We start from the raw sequence: 26,971 nt of genomic DNA on the forward strand, positions 1-26,971 counted from the left end.
CAGTACAGATGACTTACAGAAGGAAGCATTTGAATTAAATATTATCGCCAAAAATTGCAATATGAAAATTTGTCGTGGAAAGATAAAAGTATAGGAACGTGTCCAAAAATATAGGAAGAGTCGAAGTGGAACTATAAGGAATAGAACAATTATCTGAAATCAATTGGCTTGGACACCTAATCTCCGACATAAAAGATACACACCTAAAAATACAATGAAATAAGTGGAATTACTATACGTTATTTTGGAAAACAATGTCCTTAAAATCAAAGTTACGGTTACAGTAATGTTATGAGAAGAGAATACACTGAGTGAAATAAAGTTGGAAGCCACCGGGAGGATCCATACCTTTCACCAGATTTTCGGAGGGGTCCGTCACTCAAAACAGATTAAGAACTACTGTCCTAGTGGGACTGACAAGATTGTTTTATAACTTTATTTCAATAATTAATTTATTAATAACGTATCAATAAACTTATTCATTTTACAAACGCCAGCGATGTTACACTGGACTTGAATGCACGACATTTGCAACAGGTTTCCAGCGTCTGCCCACCAAGTGCCCGGGCGCCCTAAGTGCAAAATACCCGCCGTGAGAAAGTCGTGCTTCATCGCTCCATACCTCATTTGTCATCGGTGGTGTAATTTAATATCTATCTTTCTGCCATAGTTATAAATAATATCTTAACGTATATACAGTAGTTAAAATATCTGACCTGTTCAAAAATTCGTTCTTCTATTAGAAGTTTTCCACTTAATAAGTGTTACCCTTTGAGTACCATGGTCTCCGTTTTGTTAACTGATACAGTATTTTCAAGTTACATTCTTTCCCTATTTTATGTAATTGATATACTGATTTTTATAGATTGGTTCTTCATTTTCTAAAATTGTAACATTATCGCCATAGAATAAACTTTTAATAATGTCATTTCTGCCAATATAAGAAGAAGATACCCATGCATATCAAAATGATAGGCTAAATCACCTACAGAGAATGAAATCAACCACATTTATCCCTTTTATCGAAGAAGATATTCCAATACCAACCAAAGATGGCATCTAGATACAGGAAGGACTACACAACCATAGTCAAATCAATAACATTTTGAGATATAGGAACAGGTTCAAATGAATCTAAACCTGAGCTCTTCATTATGATGATGTTGATGATGATGACGACGACGACGATCATATCTTGTAAGTATTCCGCAACAACGGCTTAACAGGAATAATGAAAACTCAATTTTCTGAAACAGGCACCTTGTCATTAAAATACTGTATATTGACATGAAATTTCCACGTTAAAGGTTTTAGTACATTGGATATTCTGGGTTGGAATTATGCTACATTTCAGCATTATGCTATGATCGTTATGCTACAGCTACATGCTAACATGAGTTCTGCTATTGTTGGCAATGCTGAAACGGACTCCACACCAGAATATTTTCACTGTTTACACATAACACTATCGTGTCATTTACAGAATTAACCTTTCGAGCAGTGTATAAAGACTTGCGAAATACGTCCGCTTCTACGACGGACACAGACTATTTAAATACAATCACTGTCACATTCAAATGTCTATTAACATAGTTAAAACATATACTGTAGATAACAGAATGACCTTCAACAACGAACTTACAAAATATATTACAGTTTTTTGCCGTACAAAACAAACATATCAGAATAAATAAAAATAAAACATGACAAGAACTGTTGTTTACAGTCCATAAGCAAAAAAATTATTCAAGTACACACACAGTTGTAAATATAGGAAACATATGACTAGAAAACTAGAATACCGTACGTACATAAAAGGAAGTCAACATCTAAATGTCGAGATTGCGTAATAATTACTGACGTGTAGGAAAATAAAGCACTAGCAGTAATGTAACTCAAGTAATATACTTAAGACAAGGGACTTTATTAATATCGCTTTATGTGTTGACGTTATGGTACACTCACTTAAATCGAAAAGTGAAGTATAGTTAAATATTTTTGAACTGAATAATATTTGGGACAAGCAGACCTGTCATTTCTAAACATAAATTGAAATAAAACACAAATTGGAACAAATTTTGTTACAAATTGAAAACATGACAGAACAAAACTAACTAAAAGTTAAAAGAATATAGTAATTAATAACTTAATAAGTAAATATATAAAAGAAAACGTTAAAATTGACGAAAGCACATATCTAGAATATCACACAAAACTATGGAATATAATAAATTAAAAAGAACCAAGACGAAACATGAGATTCAGATTATCACTGCGACATTATAAAATTAGAAGAATTGAACTTAGCAATAAGACGTATGAAAAATGTCACAAGCACAGCTGAAGATAAATTATTCAGAATTTAAAAAATACGTACTAAGAGAAATGAGAATCCTTAACATTGTTTATGAAAAATGTAATATAATAGTTCAAAAGAAAGTCGTCCGAGATTACAATGTGCAACAGTAGTATCGGCCGGAGTTAGCTTTAGGGAAATTGGCAAAAGTGTTTATAAACTTACTATTGGTATGTGTGGTTGGCATACCCTTTCATTGTTGCTCTGAATAAATGAAAAAAATAAAAGAGAATGGTGCAAGATAGAATCGTTCAAAAGTGACCAGAGAGCTGTAATTCGTTTTTTGAATGCAGAAGGGCGTACACCTGCTTAAATCTAACAGAATGATTGCAGTATATGGAGGCACATGCCTAGGATAAAGGATTGGTGTGTGCGGTTTTGTTTTACCCTAACATCTCTACAGGACAACTCACGACCAGAGCAAGACTTATCAGCCAAGGAAGTATCCGTAAAATTCTCCACATACACCTGCAGTATGGCAAAGTTTGCCACTCTCCTTTGCTGTAACTACGGAGCAGAAAGCCGAACGTATGAGAAACTGTCAACATCACATTGTGATAGGTGATTTTGGAGCCACACTTCCATCAGTGTAGCATGGAATGGAAACACGGAGGATCTCCTTGCGCTACAAAACTCAACTCGCAAGAAAATACAGAGAAAGTCAAGTTATCGTTTTTTTTTCGATTATGAAGTCCCATTGTTAATGGAATTTCTGAAGCGTGAACAAATCATCAATGCCCACCGCTACATAGACACTCTCGGATATTTTATATAAAACATCAAGAAAAAACGCCCACGGCATTTGAAAAGAAGGGTGATTTTACTCTACAATGCTCGAGTTCACGCTGTTAGATGAACATGGGGCGAATTCCAAAAGTTTCGATGGAAAACATTACCACACTCTTTTTACAGCCCAGATTTTTCTCCACGAGGTTTTCATATTTTTGGGGATTTTAAGAAAAGCATGAAGGGCGTCACATTTTCATCCGAAGAAACTGTGCAAAATGCTGTTAAACACTGATCACTTCCAGGCCATAGGTTTCTATGCAACCGGTATCCGTCAACTAGAGTCACTGAGGGAGAACCGTGGCAAGTACAATGGCAAAAGTTCACTGTGAGAGAATGACGTTATTCCTGATGTTGATATTACTAATGTAATAATTAGGATATATTTTTTTTCCTTCACACGTCCAACGGTTTCGTCACAAAATGCAAGTCATTCACTTGATTTCATGGTTTCACTAAACAAGAGGGACAGAAATTGTCAGATATTTTAATTCTCCATGTAAACAGCTTCTTAAATCAGTCGTACAATTTTTGCAGCTTTTAGTGTTCACTTCTTATCGTGATCACCAATTTTTATTAACTAAATAAAGAAGTTATGCAGTTTTAGGAAAAAAGTTATAATTCTATTTTTATTTTGGAGTTTTGGCGCAAATTTTCCACGAACATAACTAAAGTTGGCTGGTTTATACAGATATTGTCTTCCACCTCCTTTACCGATGTAAGTACTGAAAATACGTTTAATTTAAAGTAAGTAACATTAAATCGCCTCATTCCAGTGCCGAGATCATGAATGAATGAAGCACTACGCGCTTTCATATCATCTAAAGAGAATATCTTTAACTTCACATATTAATCCTGCATTACTCAGGTGGGGTGTGGTAAACCCCGGTGCGTATATTTCAACGAAAATCTAAGAGATGGAGCTAGTGTGTACTCTGTGCATCTGTACACTTTTCAATCACATCCAGAAGAGTTCACTTAAGAAATTGTTTAAGTGAACTAAGAATAGTATATTTAATTGCGTTTATCTGATTTCTGAAACTTTCGGAAAAATATATTAGTTATTTAAAATGGGGTTTGTGAAACCCCACCTGAGCAATGGTGAGAATATTTATAACCTGAGTAACGCAGGGTTAATAACAAATTTAAAGGTATCACAGTGTTGCATTGTTCTACTGAACCACTATACCAGGGCTGCAGAACTGGGAAAGAGAAGGGTGGAAGCATGGGTAAAGTGTTTGTTCCCCCCGTCCACAATCCTCCGGCCTTCAATGACGTATGGTTCGTAAGCACACTAAATACATATCTCTTCTCCCCCTTCCTTCCAATGACGGTGTTCTGAAAGAAAGGGATGAGTTACGTGTTCCGGCTTGTGACGTCTGCGACAAATGTAGCACAGTTTTGCATTCCTGCGCTAAAATAATGATCAGACAGCGGATTTTGGGTTCCGATACTGAACGATAGGCGTACGTCAATTGCAGGAGGTCATTGAATTCATTGCTACCATCCCTCCGTACGCCAAAGGACGTGACGTCTTGCCGCTGTGTAGGGATCGAAAATCCGCTATCTAGTAGAGAAAACTTTTCTAACATAATAATAACAGTTTACTTCTTTTATCACAATGCGAATTTTTTTCCCGTTTTAAGTTATTTTTACACTCTTATTCGAAAGATATACTTAAATGATATAATTTAATACGCAATGAAATAAGATGAATTTTGTTTTCTGGATTGCATATAAAATTTAATGAATCCAAAAGTAATCTCAACTCCAAAGTCAATGCAACTTACGAGGGATTGTCCAGCACCGTTCTGAGGGCTTTCAGTACACTCTGCTTGGTAATGGTATGGTAGTCCAGAGACACAGCGATGCCCTCCTGTTCATAGTTCCGCACGTTGAAGAACTGGTCGCCGAACAGTGGAATGGCTACCAATGGCACTCCGCTGTATACTGCCTCCATGGTGCCCATGAGTCCGCCGTGGGTTATAAACAGGCGCACATTTGGATGCGCTGAACAACAGAAACACTTTGTATAAATGGACATAACTGTATTATAGTAAAGAGTATGCAGTAGAATAAATGTTAAAGTGCTACATTACGAAGCCGAAGTGCAGATTACAGGTTTAATTCCTGATGGGGTAATTATTTTTTTAAATGGTCTATATTTTATGCCGGTCTATAGCTCTTAGGTCTATTCATCCTGTAACAGAAACGAATACCTCGAAGTCTTCTTGGGAAGTGAAGCGGCAAACACATACAACTGATATTCCTACTGCTGCTAATTCCGACTGTACAAGAAGCGCAAGACAAATTTTCGTCTTGGTGTTGATTTCTATGGACGGTAACAGTGTTACTTTTACTTATATGTTATAAGGATGGATGGATGGATGGATGGATGGATGGATGGATGGATGGATGGATGGATGGATAAATGAGCTGATGGTTGTAGAGATGGATTAGTGCAGTAATTCTTAAACAGTGGTCAGTAATCAGGGGTTCGCAAGTGAGTTTTCTAACTAAAATTTTATTTGTTGTTTTATTATGAAAAATACAATAACATTACTATAATGTAGTGAATAATAACATTTTATTATTGACGAAGCTAATTTTTTCAAAGTTTGTGAACTACTCGAGTTTTTGATAATGTGTGACGTGAAATGGATTATATATATATATATATATATATATATATATATATATATATATATATATATGTGATTTACTTGTATTAAGCAAAAGTATAAAGTTGACATGTTAAGGGGTTCGGCAAAATACACATCATATGAAAGGATTAATAACCGCTGGATTATTACATACATGGATTTGAATATATAAGTGATTGAGTACATTAATGAGTGGATGAGTAATCACATAAACATTAATAATATTAACTACTAGCTCTATGAGAAACAGACTGAAATAAAAGAGATAATGACGACTCAGATTCTCCTATGTCTATTATTTTAAATTGGAGTTGCGGAAAATTTCGTCCAAAAATTTTGAAGACAGACTTAATTTTTACAGAAGTTTCCTTGGAATTTCATCACTATTTCAACTGTGTAATTTAAAGTTAGATTACTTTTGCACACATAGGTAATAATTCTTTTATGAATAGCCTTTTGTCTTCAACTTTTTTGCACATATTTAAATGATCAAATCTCTATTTAATAATATATTTGAAAATTCTCTCTTTAAACTTTATAGTATATTATACTAAATAAATATTGAAATTTTGAAGCCTATACTTCTTAGTAGTTTTAGAAAAAAGGTTTCTTTTACACTAATAATAAAAAGTATGTAGACTTTCACGGCCGGTGTCTATGTGATGAAGGTTTTCCGGATCGAGATGCAGTGGTCTACACTGTGTGCCTGTACACCAAGGAGAACACTTCGTCCAAGGATACCTCACCACTAATGATGTCTGCCGCAGTAGCAGCCGAACCGTCTGGTAGAAACAACAGTAGACCACGGCATCTCAGCCCGGAAAATTTTTATCACATAAAAATATAAAAATTCGTAAAAGTATATTTCTGGATCATATGAAGGCTCATCACGTTGTTCTTCTATTCCATCTCCCAGTATTCTTCTTACATTCTTTTCATATAATGCTCGGTTTTCTTTTCCCTTATACCTTAGTATTCCTTAGCCTCTACTTGATCAACACAGTCATTGCTTTACTATTTCCTTTCCAGCACTAACTATAATGTTTAAAAACTAGGCACTTTATGTTGTCCTTATCGGAACATGCATCTATATCATAGATTTCAACCTCCAGTCACACGTCTCTACTCTCGAGTTCCTTGAGAGGGGAAGCATAGGTAAAAGAGCAAAGTAGGAGGAAGGCAGTAGAAGGGATGGAGATATGTTATTGTTACTTACAGTTTGCAGTTAGTGAAAATTTTTTGCAATAATTGAAAAAAATGTAAAAAGTAATAATAAATCAAAATTGAATTTCTAAATTTTGCAATATATTCATTAATTCAAGTAACACATGACTTGGTTGCTACAGAGAGCCGTACTGAAACTCACGAGCAACACATTGCTATAATTTCAGTTTCAAAAAGTAACAAAAACGATTATATGATCATAATCTACAGACTTTACACTATTTATTGACATATTGTGACGTTATTAACTTCTATCGTGTGACCACAGGCAATGTTTCTAAATGGTCGTCAACGATGGTTCGTTTCGACAGCGTGTTGTCATTAAATTCCTTGACAAAACAAGAAAAATCTGCTGCTGAAATTACCTCAGACTTCAGCGTGCATAAGAAGATGTGTGCATGGGCGCCAACAGTGTTAAGAGATGGGTGAAACATTTCGAAGATGGGAATATGAGCATCCAAGATGAGACTCGTAGCGGTCGCTCTCGAACTACCTCCACAAACGCAACAAGGAAAGCGTTGATGAGTTCTGGGATGCATTTTGGTTTTATTTCTTGAACCTGGACAGACCATAAATGCTGTCCGCTATATTCAGACAGTTTTGAAGCTCCGTCGTGCATTGCGAGACAAACGCCCTGGAAAAAAGATCATCTTGCAACACGATAACGCGTGTCACCGTAGAGAAAATCAGAACATTTGGGTGTGAAACTCTTCCGCAATCTCCCTACAGTCCCGACTTGACACCCTCCGACTGCCATATTTTCGATTCTGGAAAGAAGCAACTGCGAGGCCAACTCTGCGAGATGCTGGAGGACATCCGGAAAGCAGTGCGTCAGTGTCTTCGGGAAGATGAAACGGACTTCTATAGCAAGGGACTTTTCAAACTTACTGGACGACGGGAAAAATGTGTCCAAACAAATGGAGACTATGTTGAAAAGTGATAGAAAAGTCTGTAGATTAACATGACGTATCTGGTTTGTCTAAAAAAATAAAAATTAAGATTCATAACAATGGCTTGCTCATGACTTTCAGTATTACCTCGTATGTTACTGTCAAACTAATACTGTAAGTACTTCAGATATGCTAAATAGTACTGTAAATATTTCAAACCTGTTCAAGAATTGTTGCCATTGCAATTAAGAAATCAACACTGACAAAATATAGCCTGTATGTTAAAATAATTACCTTACATAACAAGTAGTGCAAAAATAATATTAAATAAGCCGAAAGTAAACATGAGGAAAATACAACATTTGAATAGAGCAAATAAAAGGAGAAGCAATACTCGTATAAAGGTAGAGTACAGAAGATCAATGAACAAACTTCAGTTAGCCTTCATACTTCCTAAAATCAATAAATTTGATTATCAGTGTTTTAAGATAAAGATGGACTAGTTATGTAAGTGGTCAGCGGTATGATCCAGTTCGTTTATCACAAGTTAATGCAAATATATCTACAGATGGCGGCAAATTACGTAACACGAACGAATGAATATGAGAAACTTTTTTACTGTTATAGAAAGTTTATATTTTGTTTTATGTTCCGTTATAGACAGAACCATAAACTGTCGCGGAAAATTTATAGTCTCTAGTTACATCAATTCAGATTTAGTTTCTGATTCCTGCAAGAATCGTGAAATTTACTGCTTCAGTTTCAAATGTAGTTTAATTAAAATCGTATGTAAGAAATAGTTATATATTCATAAATTCGTATCCTTAATTGCTATTGTCTAATTATTAGACAGTACAACTCACTTCACAATAAGTTGCATATATCTTAATTATGATTAGTGAAATATGTTAGTAGTCAGCGATGCATGCAACTGAAGATGAAAGGAACTGGTCATCAAACCTATTTTCTGTTGACTTAGTTCGCTAATGAGTGATGCCTTATTGATGTCACTTATAAGGTTTAAACCTTGATTAAACATACAACCAATTGCTATTGCTATTTGCTATGCTTTTATATTTTCTTGCCGCCACTTTGAAACATATGGATTTTTAGACTCCAGTTTAAGATTATTTCTAGCACACATCATATGTTAACTAGCAATTATTAAATATTTAAATACAAAGTAATAGCTCGGCTAAACTCAAAACACTCCATTTTACCAAACAAATTTGTGTAATGTTTACTGCTACGATGACGTTTTTCAGTTCAGTAAATATTTTGTTTCTCTCGTCGCTTTAGAATCGTACTGCTCTGAATGATATCTATAAATACTGTAGCGTTTTACGTCGACATAACACGTAACTTCTCCCCTTTTATAATCTATTACGGAAAAGAATTTGTGTCGACTTTTTGGCACAAAATTTTCGCCAGACATTTAGTTTGCCGTTCCGAAGCCAAACATTGGACGAAAGTAGTGTTAAAACATCTAATCTGCACAGCGCTTTCCTATTCCTGCTTAGCTGTTAACTTCTTCACTGAATAGCAGCTGCTGTTGAGGTATACAGACGTGCATAGATCTTTTCACAATGTGCATGCCTCCAAAACTGTGCATTATTTTCCACGGCTGCTCTATAGAATTCAGCTTGATGAATATAAAGATTATGGCATTGTATTTGACCTTATAATTTTCAAGCATACGACCAATCACCTGTGTCTTATAAGGTGGAGATTTTTGTTCCTAAAACTTAAATTTCCCCTTTACTCCAGCATGAAAACCATAATAGAATCAAAATCCTCATCAGGATACCTCTTTTTGTGAGTACATCGCAAAACTAATTATAGATCAACGACAATTATCCTCGGTGGTGCTTAGACACGTAAAGTTTAGAATTCTCCAATTAGATATTTTAATGGTCCCTAGCAATAAAACGACATTAATGCATTTCACCTTCAGACCTACTTTGCATTACTATGCCTCAATCTTTTGGGCAGCTACTATTTCAGCATGTCTTTCTCCATATACTCTGTAAGACATTATTACAAAATATTCAATCACAATAAAATTGAAAGCAGTAACTGTGGAAGGTTACAAACTCTCAAGGAGCTGCTAAGTACATAACACTTGTTTAACAAGTTACTTGATAGATCTGTTTACCTAGAACATCAGCTTGTGGCAGCCATTTCGCTATCTTGATGTTCTTGGGATGTCCTGGTAAAGACTCTCCTTCCCATTTCCACAGGATTCTTTGCGGAAGTTCAGAAAACGCTTGTAAGAAAGCATTCATCTTGTCTGCAGAAAACGTGTCAGCACGTACAGTGGATCCCAAACTGAAGAAGATCGCTCCATGCTTAGATTCATTCAGGTACTTGTCGATATCCTAAACAAATTCCGAAAGAAGATATATTAGGGACAAACAAATCTTATTCTTCAAGAAGCAGGTTTGATGACATTTCAAACATTGCCATTGCTTACAGCTTATGCACAATAGTACAAATGTTGACCTCCACTCGTAATTAAACGCACACACACACACACACACATACATATATATATATATATATATATATATATATATATAAACGTGCATATATACCGGTATATTTATTTTTCTATTTCCACATGTGCCTATGTACCCATCCGTCCAGTTAGCGTCGTAAAATAAACCACTAAAAACATTACAACAGGGCTGAAATACACAAAACATTTCAAATATCCCCAAACAAAAGAAGTTCAGAAAGGCACGGTCGATACACTTGTTGTGAACTTGCGCGTAAGATCTCTCGAATGTTCAAATGAAAGTAAGCCGGTACTCTGTTTTACATGTATCATAATAGCTGCCTTTTTCATAAAGGCACCTCATCCAAAAGATTGTGTAGCTCATGATGCAAGAAATGGAGACACGCACGACCATTAATATTGCACCTGGTATCATACGAAGAAAAGAAGGGATTGTACTGAATTTCAGGAGACGGCACAAAGACTCTGACTTCAATCTAGATGTATTGGGCTAAACGTCGAACTGGGCGCATCCCCAACCCACACCGGATGACTACACAAAGTTCGCTGCGTACCAATTCCACTTGAATTGGTTGAAGAAATAGCTGGGTAAAACCTAAACCAGATAACTTGTCCCAACCAGGACTTGAACACGGGCCCGCTCTTTTCACAGTCAGACATGCTAACCGTTACTCCAAAGCAGTGGAAAATAAGGGATATATATTCTGTTCTTATAAATCTGCATCGTCGTGCAGGAGATAGAACTTTCTGCTTTTACAACACTGTGTTCATCCTTGGCAAGGCATAATCAGTTTTATAAATATTTATCGCCGTCGTAATAATTAACATGACGTGACGACAAACGAATGTGACGCAGCGTATTCTTAGTCCATTACATACGATGCGTCTGAAGAGCAAATAATACAGCAATGAAATGGCAATAGACAAGTCCATGCTTTCACTATGTGACGGTGTTTATTTAACACATAATTTTGATGAACACAATATTATTGTTTTCTTCTACGGCTCAGTGTGTTAGCACTTTCGGCTGAAATTCCAGCGTAGAAGTATTATATTTCCGACAAGAGAATTTGGATTTATCGTTGTCTACCTTCAATAAGGAACTGGTAGTTTATGTTAAGATACTCGTCTATGGTGCAACTTAAATTGCAGTCAATGTCGAGTTGCGCTAAGAAAAGTTGAGTTGCACAGTGTAAAGGACCATGAAACTTGAAAAACTACATACGCCACTCGAATCTTTCACAAGTTAAATTCAATTTCAAAAGTTTCAGCGTATATAGCAGAAAGGACCTATTTGCTCCATCTAAAAGTAGCTTGAAAAATGTAGATAATTTTTGTTGCGCAACTTCATCTCAGTGTGCCTGGATATTACTACAGTCCTGAGTTTGGTTACCTAAAGCCTCCAAGCAACCCGAAACAGTGTAAGAATTGTATGTACGGAGTATAGCTTGACGGCATCCAAAGCTACTTAGTTCAGGTATTCTGTTCAATGAACATACGAAAACATAACATAGCTGGGCAGTTGGAAATGAGTGCTACAATAGAAGAATTTAGTAGCGAGCACGTCACTAGGAAAGAAAAAATTGTATTTTATCAGAAAGAAGGAAACATTTTCCATTTGAAACATTTATAATGTTTACAGTCAATGATTGTAATTTGTAGAGATCCAGGGGCCGTTTTACCAATTTGATATATCTCGAGACAAAACGACTACAAATGGTGTGTGAAATGTTCAAAATTGATTTTTAATAAGAGATCAATAGTTGATCCAATTTTGCAAACCAAAACAAAAATAAATAAATTTTATACAAGAACCTAATTTTGCTTATAGGCCTAACAGAGTGCGGATATCGCATTCTTGATTTTTTCTGAGTTAAATAATCCAGCCAACAACAGATTTGTACAAATATCTCTTTTTTTTTTTTTCAAATTGTTTGTTGGTCTATTGTTGCATAACTACGTCCAATTATGCAGAACCGCAGGAAGTGTTGCCAATTCAACGAATTTCCCGCTAAATCTGTCGTTTTTCAGTGTTAATTTAGCGGGTAAAATGTATGACATTTGTATTGCTGATATAGAGATTTAGCGGGTATTTTTAGCATTTACAGCGGCAAAATAATACCATTTTACATCGACAATATAGCAATTTAGCGATTTCTACACCGTTACACAGCGGGTTTTTAAGAATCGATTTGGCAACACTGACCGCAGTTTGATCTTTTTCATTATTATCTGTGCATAATATGTTTACTTCAATGGTCAATATCACGAAAATAGGTTCTTGTTGGTTGGCCTCCTACTTCATTATTTCGCCCAACTAACAGGTATTGCGATATTTCATCGAGTAGATAATAATAGTACGAGTAATAATGTCATTATTATTGTTACTATAACTATTATTGTTGCTGTTACAATTACATTTTTAAATTATACTACTTTTAATTACACAACAAATGAAACTTTCAAGACCCAAATTACAAACGGAAGTGGTGAATTGCATATTGTACTATGATTGCTACCTGCTGTATTGGTTTTTCTCTCCATTCCATATATACATTTTGTTAATTGTTTTCCGGACCTATATGGTCACCTGTTATGACAGGCGGATATAAAATAAATTTTCTCTCATTTGTTTAGATAATTCCTGTTTGCCTTCGTTTGAAATCAATTTAACCTGTTTGCTGATAGCATTGTTCTGAAAGCCTAGTGTCATTTATTATGCATGTCTAGCATTCGTTAGAGTTCTGAACTAAATGGTTCGGCTTATTGCTTAGATGACTTGCACAATTTCAATAATGAAACAAGATGTATTATTATTATTATTATTATTATTATTATTATTATTATTATTATTATTATTTTACACCAACTTATCATGGAGAGTTTTGATTAATATTCGAGACTTCTTATAACTTTTAAAAATATCTTAATTTTTAACTTCAGAAAAAAAAAAACGATTTAATTACATAATTAGTACGTATGTACGTAAATATGTTTGTATTTATGCAATATATATACATATACGCATATATGTAACAAAAGACTATAATAACATAATGGTGAAAAGTTCATGGTTTTTTTTTTCAGAAAAAAAATGTTTCCCCCCCCCCCACATGTTTAACAATCTCTTATTCGTTAACTATTGCGATTAGGACCGTGATTTTTGTTCATATCGATAGGAAAAGTAATAAAAAAACAATTTATCCCTCTGGTGTATTTCAATAGCGTGTAAGGGTTTAGCGTAAATTTAATTAAATAAATCCTTAAATTCAAAACACTGCACGATGCCTGTGACTGGTAGCGTCTCGGCCGAGAGAGCAGTTTACTTATGGAGGCTCGCCGAGTTCGTTGACCTCACCATACATGAACACAGTAGTCTAATATTCATGAAAATTTATATTATTATACAGAATGCAACTAAAATGTATGTCAAAATTTTAAAGACTGATGACAAAGAAAAGGCCGACTTATTAAATTTCTATTTCATTTCAGTTTTCAATAATAAAAATAATAATCACGCTGATAAAAGTGGTTGTGTCACAGAGCGTGATGTGAACCAAATTCGACTTTCAAAATAACTTCCAAAGGGGTTAGAGAGAGAATAACGAAATTAAAAAATCGGAAGTCTCGAGGACCAGATAATATTACTACAGAGATTCTTAAATTAGGTTCCGAGGCCATAATTCCATACTTAATGTGTATATTTCAAGCTTCCATAAACAATGCATCTATTCTATGCGACTGGAAATCAGCTATAGTGGTACCCATACATAAAGGTGGAAATAAATTAGATGTCGGAAACTACAGACCGATTAGCCTTACATCTGTCGTATGTAAAGTCATGGAGCATTTGATATAGGATTATATTCGTCGTGTTCTAAATGCGAAAGACTGGTTTTACAACCTCCAGCATGGTTTTAGGGTAGGCTTCTCATGTGATAGCCAAATTACGTCGCTGGTGCAGGATCTAGCTGATGAGGTAGATAGAGGCGGAAGAATCGATGCAGTTGTGATTGATTTTTCGAGAGTATTTGATTTGGTGCCACATGACATATTAATAGATAAGTTAAGTAGGCTAGGAATAGATACAAGAGTGGTGCTATGGATCCATGAATTCTTAAAAGGTAGAACCCAGAGAGCTAGAGTAGGTAATGAAATATCGGAAATTGGAAATGTAAGTTCAGAGGTGCCATAGGGCAGCGTTCTGGGGCCATTACTCATTATAATATACGTAAATGACTTATGCCAGAATATTTCATCAAATGTGAGGCTATTTGCAGACGACTGCATTATCTATAGAAAGATTAGAAATAATTCATATGTGGATGCTATTCAAACAGACTTGAATAAAATTTATAACTGGGCGTTAATACATAGGATGAAAATAAATGGTTCTAAAAATAAATCTAAACATTTTGTAAAATCCGAGAGGAAACTAGTCTTAATTACGAATTCAGTGATGTTGTAATTCCTCAAGAACAATGTTGTAAATACCTAGGAGTGTATTTAAACTTCAAACTTTCTTGGGGAGAGCATGTTGATAATGTCACGGGTAAAGCATGGAGGGCACTTCACTTTATTATGAGAATCTCGAGAAAGGCTAGCCCCAAATCGAGGGAAATAGCATATCTAATGTTTAGTGCGACCGTTAATGGAATACGGAACTACATGTTGGGATCCCTATAGAATATATCAGATAAATTCTTAGAAAGAATCCAGTATAGGGCAGCGAAATTCGTTAAAGGTAAAAGAGAAGATGGAAACGATACGATAAAAGAACTTAAATGGGAAACTTTGGAAAACAGACGTAGGAAAACTAGAATAACATCATTGTATAGAGCACATCTAGGTCAGAAAGCATGGGTAGACATAACGGCTCGGTTAGAAAAGCCAACGTACTATGGTAGGAATGATCATGATTTTAAAATCAAATGTAGGAAACAGAAAACGGATGTAGGTAAATTCTCATTTTTAAATAGAACTATAAATGATTGGAATGACCTACCTGCAGCGGTCTTTGAGGGCTGTCCTTCCTTAAGGAGATTCAAGAATAACTTAAAAAGTTGTGTATAAAGTGAAAATTAAAATTACGGTGACATTTAACATTTAATTTTTTGTAAGGTGACATGTATTTATTTAGCCTGGCGAGTTACTCCCTTGGTTTGAATTGTAAATTATTTAAAAAATAGCGTGTAAGAGAGCCTTAGACTAGAAATGTTTAGCTTAAGTGTAGTTCTGTATATAAATATGCATAAGGGTGTACTTATCTGTCTTATTTGAACTGTTGTATCAGTGAAGCGAGGTGAGTCAGTGAAGTTATGGTTTTACAGTGCAGTGAATAGTTCCGATCAGTGATAATTTATAGCATCAATGAAATGTATTCTATAGTGTCAGTGAAATGTGTACTAAAGTGTCAGTGAAATGCGTCATAGTGCCACTATAGTGAGTGAGATGAGAGTTTGACTATTGAAATTTATGTAGGGCCTATACATATGTAGGTTGTATTGTAAAATTAGGTTATTTTATGTTTTAGTATTAATTTAATTATTGTGTTAAATTGTATTGTGTATTCTTATCGTATTGTGTACATAATTTTATTGCGTATTGTAATTTTATTGTGTATTGTTTATATTGTGTATACCACTGCCACCGGGTGTTTGCCCACTTGCAGTGTAAATAAATACATACACATACATATTCCTCTCATATAGAGGATGAAAAAACGTTATATGAACATTGATCCTAAAATACTTTATTTCCTCTTACAGTCATTTTTCTACAGTTTTCCTGATATTGCATGATGCGGTACATTATGTAAACAAATAGCATACCACATGGCAATGTCAATGTTTGGGACGGGCATTGTAGGTGACGTTTCGGTGGGACCTATGTCCTTCCGCCCAGACTCAACAGAGGAAGATACAAAGTGTTCTTACAGTAGTATGTCTTGCTTGTTCTGTTACATCATGTGCCTTTAGCAATACGACGAAACACGTACTTCATGCCTGATGGAGCTTCTGCTCATTTCAGTGTCAATGTTCGTCGATTTTTAAATCAAAAGTTTCGTGACGGATAGGTAGAGATGGATCAATTTCTAGGCTTCTGCGCTCTCTGGACTTAAATCCACTAGACTTTTATTCGTGGAGTCATTTAAAAGAGTTTATGTGATGATGAAGAGAGTCTTAGACTCATTTTGGAAGACGAGACAATACAACATTCTCCAAGGATACATTAGTGCAAATACAAGGAAATAAAGCGTTTCCGAACTAATGTTCATAGAATATTTTTTCATTATCTATATGATAAGAATATGCCCTAAACGTTTGACATACATTTTACTTACACTCTGTATAAGTTACTTGATACAATTACAACGTAAAAATAATATAAACAATAATTATAGCAAAATTACGTAGAAATAACATGACTAATCAAGTTGTAAAGAGTAATCAGTATCTCTGAACTCTTATTCTTTGCTGTTGTGGCATTAATTTCCTCCAACCTGTCTCTAAGGGTATATGGTGCATGGTTTCCCTATGTATAGTTACCCTTAAAAATAATGAGACGATTCTTGGTTGTCGGAAGTTAAAGTTCTACAGCGCGGTTCACTCGATATCGACGTATAACGATAAGTACCATGACAAATAGAACAAGAATTGTTATAAGGACCACAACAAGGACAAGGATCAGAATAAGGATCACGAAGAAGACAGCCATTTAAGGCCACGATTTCACAACATAGCTCGGGTAACAAAATATCATTGCTTCTCTGTACCGAGTGGCAAATGCCGGCTATAGGATCTACATTCTGGACTGCTGCTGTCACTGTCTTGTCTCGGTAGCTCATATAGTAGCGTGTCGGTTCTACAGTATAACCGAAATGTTTCGTGTTCGATCCCAGGTAAAACTCTTTTTTTTATTGAGGTGTAATTAAGTTGTTCAGAGTTCCTCGACTGTATAATTTGTCGAAAAATATGGAGAAATCAAGGATGACGATAATACTTTAGTGTAGATAATGACTATTTAGTGTGATATAGAATTATTGAAATAAGGGGCATCTTGTACAGGAAGAGTTAATAAATCAACCCTAAATTAAATATTTAAATAACAGGATATAACAGGAAGTCCAATTATTGTTGCAAAATTAATCACATTAAATCTAATTACGTTAAGTAAACAAATCCCAAGTTATGACACCACATTGCTACAGCTAAATTCTATGTTATTAACATAAGCATTGAATAGGTCCGTGCTTATGCGTTGGACGACAAAACCAAACATCGAAAGTTCGAATGTTGCCGCGGAATGTAACTTCTTGCTTTTTATAATGTAAATCAGACTTCTAACTACAATCATTCATATTTCTTACATTATTTATTAATATTTATAGCCAACATTGAATTTGTAAAGAAAAGACTTTAGAAATCTCATATGGCATTTGTGATCTGTAGTGACATAAACATAGATTATCTCTCGGAACTTTTCCGTAAAAGTAAATTAAATTCACTGCTTGAAACTGGAAACCTTAGTCGTAGAGCCAATTTCCCACCCGCAAACAAGCTGAAGTAGCACAGCCATTGATAAAAGTTTTGTACACAGAATTAGACTGAATTCCTATTCGACAGAACCTATAATCAATGGCTTGTCTGAACATGATAAATAAATTCTAAGTAGTAGAAAAGTTTTCCGGGCTATGAGTCCGTGGTCTGTTGGTTGTGAGACCAAACGTTTCGTTCACTGCTGCGGTGAACATCTTCAGTGGTGTCTATTGCTGGTGCGGCTGGTTCTACTGCGTGTGCCGATTACAGTCTGCGCTCGAAAAAAAAAATCGAAAAAAATCGAAAAATCGAAGGAGAATTGGGAGGAAAATTTAAAAGGTACGCAAAACGCGTCCTTGCAAGGGGTTGGGGGCTGTACAAAACTAAATATGTGAGCTCCAAGCCTGTTGGCCACTAGTCTCACTCCGGGTTACGCTGCTCCCCTGAAGGAGCTCTAGAAAATTTTGAAGGGGAAGCCGAAATTGGACGTAACCTCTTAGGTACCACATACGCGAGGGGGGCTGAGATTGATCAATTGATCACGGAACGGGGCGAGGAGGAGTTGGCTGGTGTTTGCCGTTGGGATGGCAAGACGCCGTCATCTGTTGTTCGATGACAAAGCATGTGAAGGCCGTCGGAAGAAGCGCCATGAAATCTAAGCTGCAATTTGAGAGGTCCCTGTCCTTTCAATTTGCGACTTATTGAGTGACCTCGTATGTTTAATAGACTATTAATATTATCTGAACTAGGGCATACATAATTTATAATAAAGGTGGAATATATATGGGGAAGGGCATATAGGTCCGTGGCCCATTTCTTATAGGGCTCATCCCGACATTTGTCTTACGCCTGAGGAAAACCACGGAATACCTTAGGCAGGATGAGTTGTCTCATATAAGAGACTAGCGAATTTGGCTATTATGTAGGAGGTCATGAGCCTTGTTGATTTGTCTCAAATTCGAGACCAGCCATTTGGCTATATGATGGCTCAATTGCGAAGAGGGGGGAGAGATGTAATTGTTAATTAGGGAGATTCATGGGGATATGAGTGCAGGTCCGTGGCCCATTTCTTTTAGGGCTCATCCCGACATTTGTCTTAGCGCCTTAGGAAAACCACGGAAAAACCTTAGGCAGGATGAGTTGTCTCAATATCAGAGACTAGCCAGTTGGCTCTTAGGTTGAATGACTCTATGAATCGATGGATATATACTAGCCAATTGGCTCTATTAGATTTCCATCGATCAACAAAAGTAGATAATGTTATGGAGGGATTTTGTTTAGCCCAGTTAAGACAAGGTCATTTTACAGCGGTTGCACTATCCAAGGAGTCTCATGGAGTTGAGTCGTGGCTACCAAAACCTGGGAGTAACGCCAGCCTCCCTGTCCTCCTGTCTCAATAGTATAGCTAATGGACCTGTCTGGTGTCTACGCCGTAACCTAGGATCATACTGGCCGAGGCCAGATATGAGCGGGTTGGGGTTAGCACGAGCTTCCGCATACAGGTTCCTAGCCAGTCGAGCAATGAACTCGTCTATGGTTGGCAACTCTAGTTCATCATGGAACTTTCTTCTCGAGGCGACTCGGGGGAGATGGGTAATGAGTCGAATCACCTGGTTTTGGACAACTTGGAGTTTACGGAGATGGGACACTGCCGCAAACCCCCATGCGGGTGCGGCATAGGTAATGACAGAGCGAATGAGGGCCTTATACATGGTAAGTCCTACCCTCAGGTTGTCAGGAGTTAAGGCCGCCAGAATGGGATAGTGTCTAACTATCAGCCCGTTGACCTTACGAAGAAGGGATTGGATGAGATCTCGGAAGTTGAGATGAGAGTCCATAATGATCCCTAAATATTTAATTTGGTTCATCCACGGCATTTCTCGTCCGAAAAGTGTGGGTGGTGGTGGTATGTCTTCGAGCCTCGCTCTTAGTGAAAAGAGTATGGCCTGACATTTCTCTACATTGACCTTGATTCTCCAGTCGTGGAACCACGGCTGGAGGTGATCTAAGATCGACAGTAATCTACGGGACGCTAATCTATAGGTTTTGCCCATCGCCAAGAGGGCAGTGTCGTCTGCATAGATATACAGATGACTACTTCTGCAGTGGATATAGCGAAACGGGAGGTCATTAATGAATATATTGAAAAGTATGGGCCCGATAATGGAACCCTGTGGGACTCCTGCGTGAATTTCACGGGGGTGGAGAAACTAGTGCCTACACGGGTTTTGAATGTACGGCCTCGGAGGTAGTTAGAAATGAGGCGTATCATTCCATCTGGGACTCCCATGCCCAGTAACTTAACGAGGAGTCCCTCATGCCAAACCTTGTCGAATGCTCGCTCGATGTCCAGGTAGGCTGCAGCTATTACACGCTTCGTGCTCATAGCCCAGGTAATGTCCTCCGTCATGCGGAGTGCCTGGAGTGTAGTGGAACGACCAGGGTGAAAACCGAATTGCTCGTTCCTGATTTGGGGCAATACTACTTCAGTGAGGCGTCTATGTATGACCCGCTCCGCCAGTTTGCTGAGACAACTGAGGAGACTAATAGGCCTATAGTTGCTTGGATTCGTCTTATCCTTTCCGGGCAATGGAAAGAGAACTACGTGAGCTTTTTTTGCAGGGAATGGGATAGTGACCGGAAGCCAAGATGTTATTAATTATCTCTGCTATGCGCTTCATAGCTGACCTTGGGAGATTCTCCAATATAATTCCTTGGATACCGTCGGCTCCTGCGGCCTTATGAGGGCCGAGGCGACGAATGAAATGGGCGACCTCGTGGGTGTTCGTAGGTCGTATCCCATTTTCCGGCTCCCTGCTAAGGAGGTCTCGAACCGATTCCTCAACAACTCTGATATGGGGCAAGTTTAAATTTTGTTCCACGGGTTGAAAAGTGGTCTCTAGAACGTCTGCCAGTGCGGTAGCCTTCTCCTCAGGAGTAAAGGCCGTGACATCTGGACCGACTACTAATGGGTGAATAGATTGAGACGGATTGGACAGAGCTCGAGATACGCGCCAGACATCTGACATGTTTCTGCTGTCCATCGTCTCAACCTTGGATTTCCAAGCATCCACGACCGTCTCGTGGACCGCCTCACTGATCCGCCTGCGCAAGCGGTTCATTTCTATTCTATGTTGATCTAACCTAGTACGCTTCCACAATGTTCTTGCTCTATTGCGGGCGATCTTTAGGTCTCTAATATAGGCTGGGAGCTGCATCCGTCCCGGTTGTGAAGACCGTTTCGGTATTGCAGCAACCATTGCCTTCTTTATGCACTCCGTCAGGTCGCTAACTGACCTATCTATCCCTGCCGGAGTGACTTCAGGGGGGAGTGGTGGAAGCGTAGCGGCTACCTGGTCTTGAAAGAACACCCAGTCTGCCGCCTTGTAGTTGAATTTCTCAGCGGTTGGGGAGAGTTCGACTGGGTGCATGATCTCCATTATCACCGGTAGGTGGTCGGACGGAAGATCATCCAGGGTTGTTAGTCTCGCTCTAGTTGTGAGACCTTTCACCAGAGCGATGTCTAATATGTCAGGCAGTTGATTTGCAGCATCCGGTACGTGTGTGGGTTCCCTAGGGGCCATCACGACGTATCCGTTTCCTGTAGAATTAAGAAAAAGCCTATCGCCCTGCCGATTGGGGCGTTGACAGTTCCAGCTAGCGTGCTTCGCATTGAGGTCGCCGGCGACTACGAATCTATCGGATAGACTTGTCACTATATCTAAATCGCGTTCATCTAGTATGCCCGGAGGACTGTAGGCAGCCATAAGCAGAAAGGGGAGTCTGCCTATGTAGGCTCTAATAGCCACTGCCTCTAATGCCGCTAGCTGGGGAAGGAGATACTCACAGTGCGCGATCGTAGAACGAACGAACACCGCTACACCTCCGCCTCTTCTACCCGCTCTATCTTGTCTATAGACTTTAAACCCCGCGCATCTTAAATTTACTTGGGGTGTCAGGAACGTTTCTGTTATAAATGCTACGTCTATATTATTAGCGTCTAGGAAAGCCCTGAACTCATGTCTATCATGTCTAAGGCCCCTGGCGTTCCATATACACATCCTAGCAACTCCGTCACTTCGTCTGGCCATTGAGAGAAACTAGGGAGGTTAGGAGCTTAAATATCTCCGGGAGGGCAGACATAGGATTCTCCATAAGGAGAACTATCAATCTAGTTAATCCTTCTAGGATTGGGGCGAGCGGGAGGTTAGGGTTTGCTAATTGCAACGCCTCGGCAAAGTGCTGAACTTGGTCCAAGGTCGCGCCTTGACCGGTCGGGCCTTTCGAGGTGCTTGCAATAGCTACCTGCTGGGCCGGTGGGACAGGGGCGGAGATGGACTCTACCGTGGTAGCCTTGGTGGCTTTTCTGCTGCCCCTGTTGCGCTTAGGGCGCTGAGAAAGGGGTCCTGCATTATTGGCAGCAGTTTGGGGGGCTGTCGCTGACACGGTGGACCACAGAGGCGCGGCAACGGGCACTTCCAAAAGCGAATGGATGGTCGCCTGCTGCTGCTGCGTTTGCTGCTGCTGTTGGCGGACTGGCCCGAGTTCCGTGCGTCGCTCCGCACGGGGCCCCTGCACAGGGGCGCGAGCCTGTGGCTGCGGCTGCTGTTCTCGGAACAGCTGCTGCTGCCTCGCAGCTCGCTCCACACGCTGCTGCCGGAGCCACTCGTATTGGAGCGTCCGCTGTTCCTCGAGCTCTGCCCTCCTCTGTCGGGCAGCCCTGCTCGTTCCTTCCGTGGCATCTCTAACCTGTAGTGCTACGGGACACCCTCCGTAATTGGCGGTGTGAGCGCCAGTACAGAGTGCGCATGTAGCGGGGACATCGTGCGGCTTGCGACAATCTTCAGTCTTATGGGGGCGTGCACAAGCTCGACACATAGGCTGCGCTTTGCAGCTAGCCTGCGTGTGGTAGTACCACTGGCAGTTGCTGCACTGAGGCGGGCGCTTGCTGGGGACGTAGTCCTCAACTGTTACTCTCATCAGGCAGCACTGACGCAAGGCTCTCATTCTATCCCGGGTTTCGGGGGAATTCTCCACATCGACAATGACCATTGGGAGTTTGGCCTTTGTCCTTGATGAGTGTATCCTCGTCACTCGCCGGACGATTATGCTTTGGAATTCCAGGTCGCCCTGGATGTCCTCCTCATCTGTGTGAATATCTATTCCTCTTAGAACGAATCGCAGAGGCTTGTCGTTCTTGGGGCGCAGCAAGTTGTACGCTACTTCCTGTTCGGTCAGGAACCTGCAAAGATTTGCGTAGTCCCTTTCGCAAACAGTTTTCACGGCCATCCCGCCGCGCGGCCTGTACGAGCATAAGCCCAACGGTTCGTATTCGGCCTTGAACTCTAAGTTCAGTCGGACCAGCGAGCCAGTGAAGGCTGGCGTAATAATAACGGGTGGGATATCACCACGTCGCCTAGTGAGGGCAGTCTCAACATCATCTTCCTCGTCCTCACTCTCCGACACGTGAGCACGAGCTGGGGAAGGGGGGCGGGGAACTGCCTGATCTACCTCAGGGGCAGCAGCCGTCTCCTGTGGGGCCTCAGGTTCGGCGGGGGGTGCTGCCTCCTCGGTCACGACTTGAAGAGTCGCCGCCTCCAATTGCTCCAAGGTAGAGAGAGCCGATCTCTCTTCCTTGGTGAGCTCACTAGCGGAAGGAATGCCGCCCTGCTCAGTCTTAGCTGAGCCCTTCTTCTTCTTCTTTTTGGCCTTAATGACCAGAAGTGCGCCGGACCCAGATGGAATCCACGGCACTTCATCAGCCAAGACCGTAACACCACGGCTATTCAGTCCGCTAGGACCGGGCAAGTCAATATGTGTCACCTCAGTGACCTTGGGAGCTACCTTGGGAGGGGTGGGCTTTCTCGGGAGTCCTGAAGGGACTGGGATGGTGGTAGGGGGACGAAGCTCAAGGATCTCCGCAACGGGGACCGGGACAGGCGGCGTCCGTACAGGACCAGCCGATCGCAGGTTCCGACGCCTGGGCGGAGGAGTAATCTGCGCGGGACGCGACACGCGCAAGTAGGAGGTGGTGGGCCCTGTCTGGCTAGTGCAAACTAGCAACCGCTTTACGCCACCTGCAGTAGGATGGCTCGTGGCCTTGTTGCTCTTAACTGGAGCCATTCGAATTACAGATTCGATCCTGACAGGGGGGGAGACCTAAGCGGCACTCTGTCCGCAGTGCAAGAACCTGCTAGGCCCCTTTCCCACTAAGGGTGGAAGCCCAGCAGTTACGCCCGACCGGTCGCCGAAGCCTAGCCCGGTTAGCCGATCGCAACAAACGTTGCGGAGCCCGCCGTGGACCGTCGGTTTGGTTCGCTAATTTCGTTGGCCCTGATAAGGGCCGGACGAAAATTTGCTTAGCCCTCAGAAGAGCCGGGCAATAGTAGAAGAGTGGAGGGCGGAAAGGAAATTAGCCGGAAGGCCCTGCCTTTGGGCAGTCACTCCGGCACGAAGGCACAGAGTCTCTCCCTAGCAGGAAGCCTGCCTAGGGGCCGAGGACGGCTAGGGGTCTCCTCGAGAGAGGACTCAATCCCCGATCGGGATCCGCCTGGCCTAGGGAAGTTAGTGCGCACAGCCCTCCGTAGGCTGCGCGGCTTTCTTCGCGCTGAGCGCCGGTGCGGCAATGGAACCAATAGGCTGCTCTTTAAGAAGTGTCGATTACGTAGGTGTCCGCCGCCTGGCCGACAGAAGTACAATGCTCGGCGACTCGAGCCTCCCTGGGCGAGAGCTGCTTGGCTGCTGCGCTCGCTTGCTGCTGTAGCACTGATGAATCTGGTTGGTTGTCCGCTGTAGCTGCTTTCGCCGGTGCGCCAATCAGAAGGCCTCAGGACACGTCTTGCTTCTTTCACGTCCAAGAAAGAAGTCCCATCTGTCCTCCATCCAGTCTGCGCTGGCTGCATCGTTGTATATATAGTGCGGGAGGGACCCCTTTCTCAGCGCCCTAAGCGCAACAGGGGCAGCAGAAAAGCCACCAAGGCTACCATGGTAGAGTCCATCTCCGCCCCTGTCCCACCGGCCCAGCAGGAAGCTATTGCAAGCACCTCGAAAGGCCCGACCGGTCAAGGCGCGACCTTGGACCAAGTTCAGCACTTTGCCGAGGCGTTGCAATTAGCAAACCCTAACCTCCCGCTCGCCCCAATCCTAGAAGGATTAACAATCCTTATGGAGAATCCTATGTCTGCCCTCCCGGAGATATTTAAGCTCCTAACCTCCCTAGTTTCTCTCAATGGCCAGACGAAGTGACGGAGTTGCTAGGATGTGTATATGGAACGCCAAGGGCCTTAGACATGATAGACATGAGTTCAGGGCTTTCCTAGACGCTAATAATATAGACGTAGCATTTATAACAGAAACGTTCCTGACACCCCAAGTAAATTTAAGATGCGTGGGCTTTAAAGTCTATAGACAAGATAGAGCGGGTAGAAGAGGCGGAGGTGTAGCGGTGTTCGTTCGTTCTACGATCGCGCACTGTGAGTATCTCCTTCCCCAGCTAGCGGCATTAGAGGCAGTGGCTATTAGAGCCTACATAGGCAGACTCCCCTTTCTGCTTATGGCTGCCTACAGTCCTCCGGGCATACTAGATGAACGCGATTTAGATATAGTGACAAGTCTATCCGATAGATTCGTAGTCGCCGGCGACCTCAATGCGAAGCACGCTAGCTGGAACTGTCAACGCCCCAATCGGCAGGGCGATAGGCTTTTTCTTAATTCTACAGGAAACGGATACGTCGTGATGGCCCCTAGGGAACCCACACACGTACCGGATGCTGCAAATCAACTGCCTGACATATTAGACATCGCTCTGGTGAAAGGTCTCACAACTAGAGCGAGACTAACAACCCTGGATGATCTTCCGTCCGACCACCTACCGGTGATAATGGAGATCATGCACCCAGTCGAACTCTCCCCAACCGCTGAGAAATTCAACTACAAGGCGGCAGACTGGGTGTTCTTTCAAGACCAGGTAGCCGCTACGCTTCCACCACTCCCCCCTGAAGTCACTCCGGCAGGGATAGATAGGTCAGTTAGCGACCTGACGGAGTGCATAAAGAAGGCAATGGTTGCTGCAATACCGAAACGGTCTTCACAACCGGGACGGATGCAGCTCCCAGCCTATATTAGAGACCTAAAGATCGCCCGCAATAGAGCAAGAACATTGTGGAAGCGTACTAGGTTAGATCAACATAGAATAGAAATGAACCGCTTGCGCAGGCGGATCAGTGAGGCGGTCCACGAGACGGTCGTGGATGCTTGGAAATCCAAGGTTGAGACGATGGACAGCAGAAACATGTCAGATGTCTGGCGCGTATCTCGAGCTCTGTCCAATCCGTCTCAATCTATTCACCCATTAGTAGTCGGTCCAGATGTCACGGCCTTTACTCCTGAGGAGAAGGCTACCGCACTGGCAGACGTTCTAGAGACCACTTTTCAACCCGTGGAACAAAATTTAAACTTGCCCCATATCAGAGTTGTTGAGGAATCGGTTCGAGACCTCCTTAGCAGGGAGCCGGAAAATGGGATACGACCTACGAACACCCACGAGATCGCCCATTTCATTCGTCGCCTCGGCCCTCATAAGGTTGCAGGAGCCGACGGTATCCAAGGAATTATATTGGAGCATCTCGCAAGGTCAGCTATGAAGCGCATAGCAGAGATAATTAATAACATCTTGGCTTCCGGTCACTATCTCATTCCCTGGAAAGAAGCTCACGTAGTTCTCTTTCCAAAGCCCGGAAAGGATAAGACGAATCCAAGCAACTATAGGCCTATTAGTCTCCTCAGTTGTCTCAGCAAACTGGCGGAGCGGGTCATACATAGACGCCTCACTGAAGTAGTATTGCCCCAAATCAGGAACGAGCAATTCGGTTTTCACCCTGGTCGTTCCACTACACTCCAGGCACTCCGCATGACGGAGGACATTACCTGGGCTATGAGCACGAAGCGTGTAATAGCTGCAGCCTACCTGGACATCGAGCGAGCATTCGACAAGGTTT

General features: G+C 40.7%; 1 protein-coding gene across 2 annotated transcripts in view; it reads right to left on the reverse strand.

Annotated features, from left to right (window-relative positions):
- Window positions 1-26,971, reverse strand: part of LOC138699970 (UDP-glycosyltransferase UGT5-like) — a 72,055-nt gene that overhangs the window by 2,910 nt on the left and 42,174 nt on the right. For both annotated transcript variants that reach the window (XM_069826215.1, XM_069826216.1), the window contains 2 exons: window positions 10,075-10,297; window positions 4,933-5,152 (listed from right to left, as the gene is read on the reverse strand). In XM_069826215.1, coding sequence (XP_069682316.1) covers window positions 4,933-5,152; window positions 10,075-10,297 — 443 coding nt within the window. The remainder of the gene's footprint in view (window positions 1-4,932; window positions 5,153-10,074; window positions 10,298-26,971) is intronic.

This window comes from Periplaneta americana, chromosome 5, assembly GCF_040183065.1.
Source record: "Periplaneta americana isolate PAMFEO1 chromosome 5, P.americana_PAMFEO1_priV1, whole genome shotgun sequence".
Lineage (NCBI taxonomy): Eukaryota > Metazoa > Arthropoda > Insecta > Blattodea > Blattidae > Periplaneta > Periplaneta americana.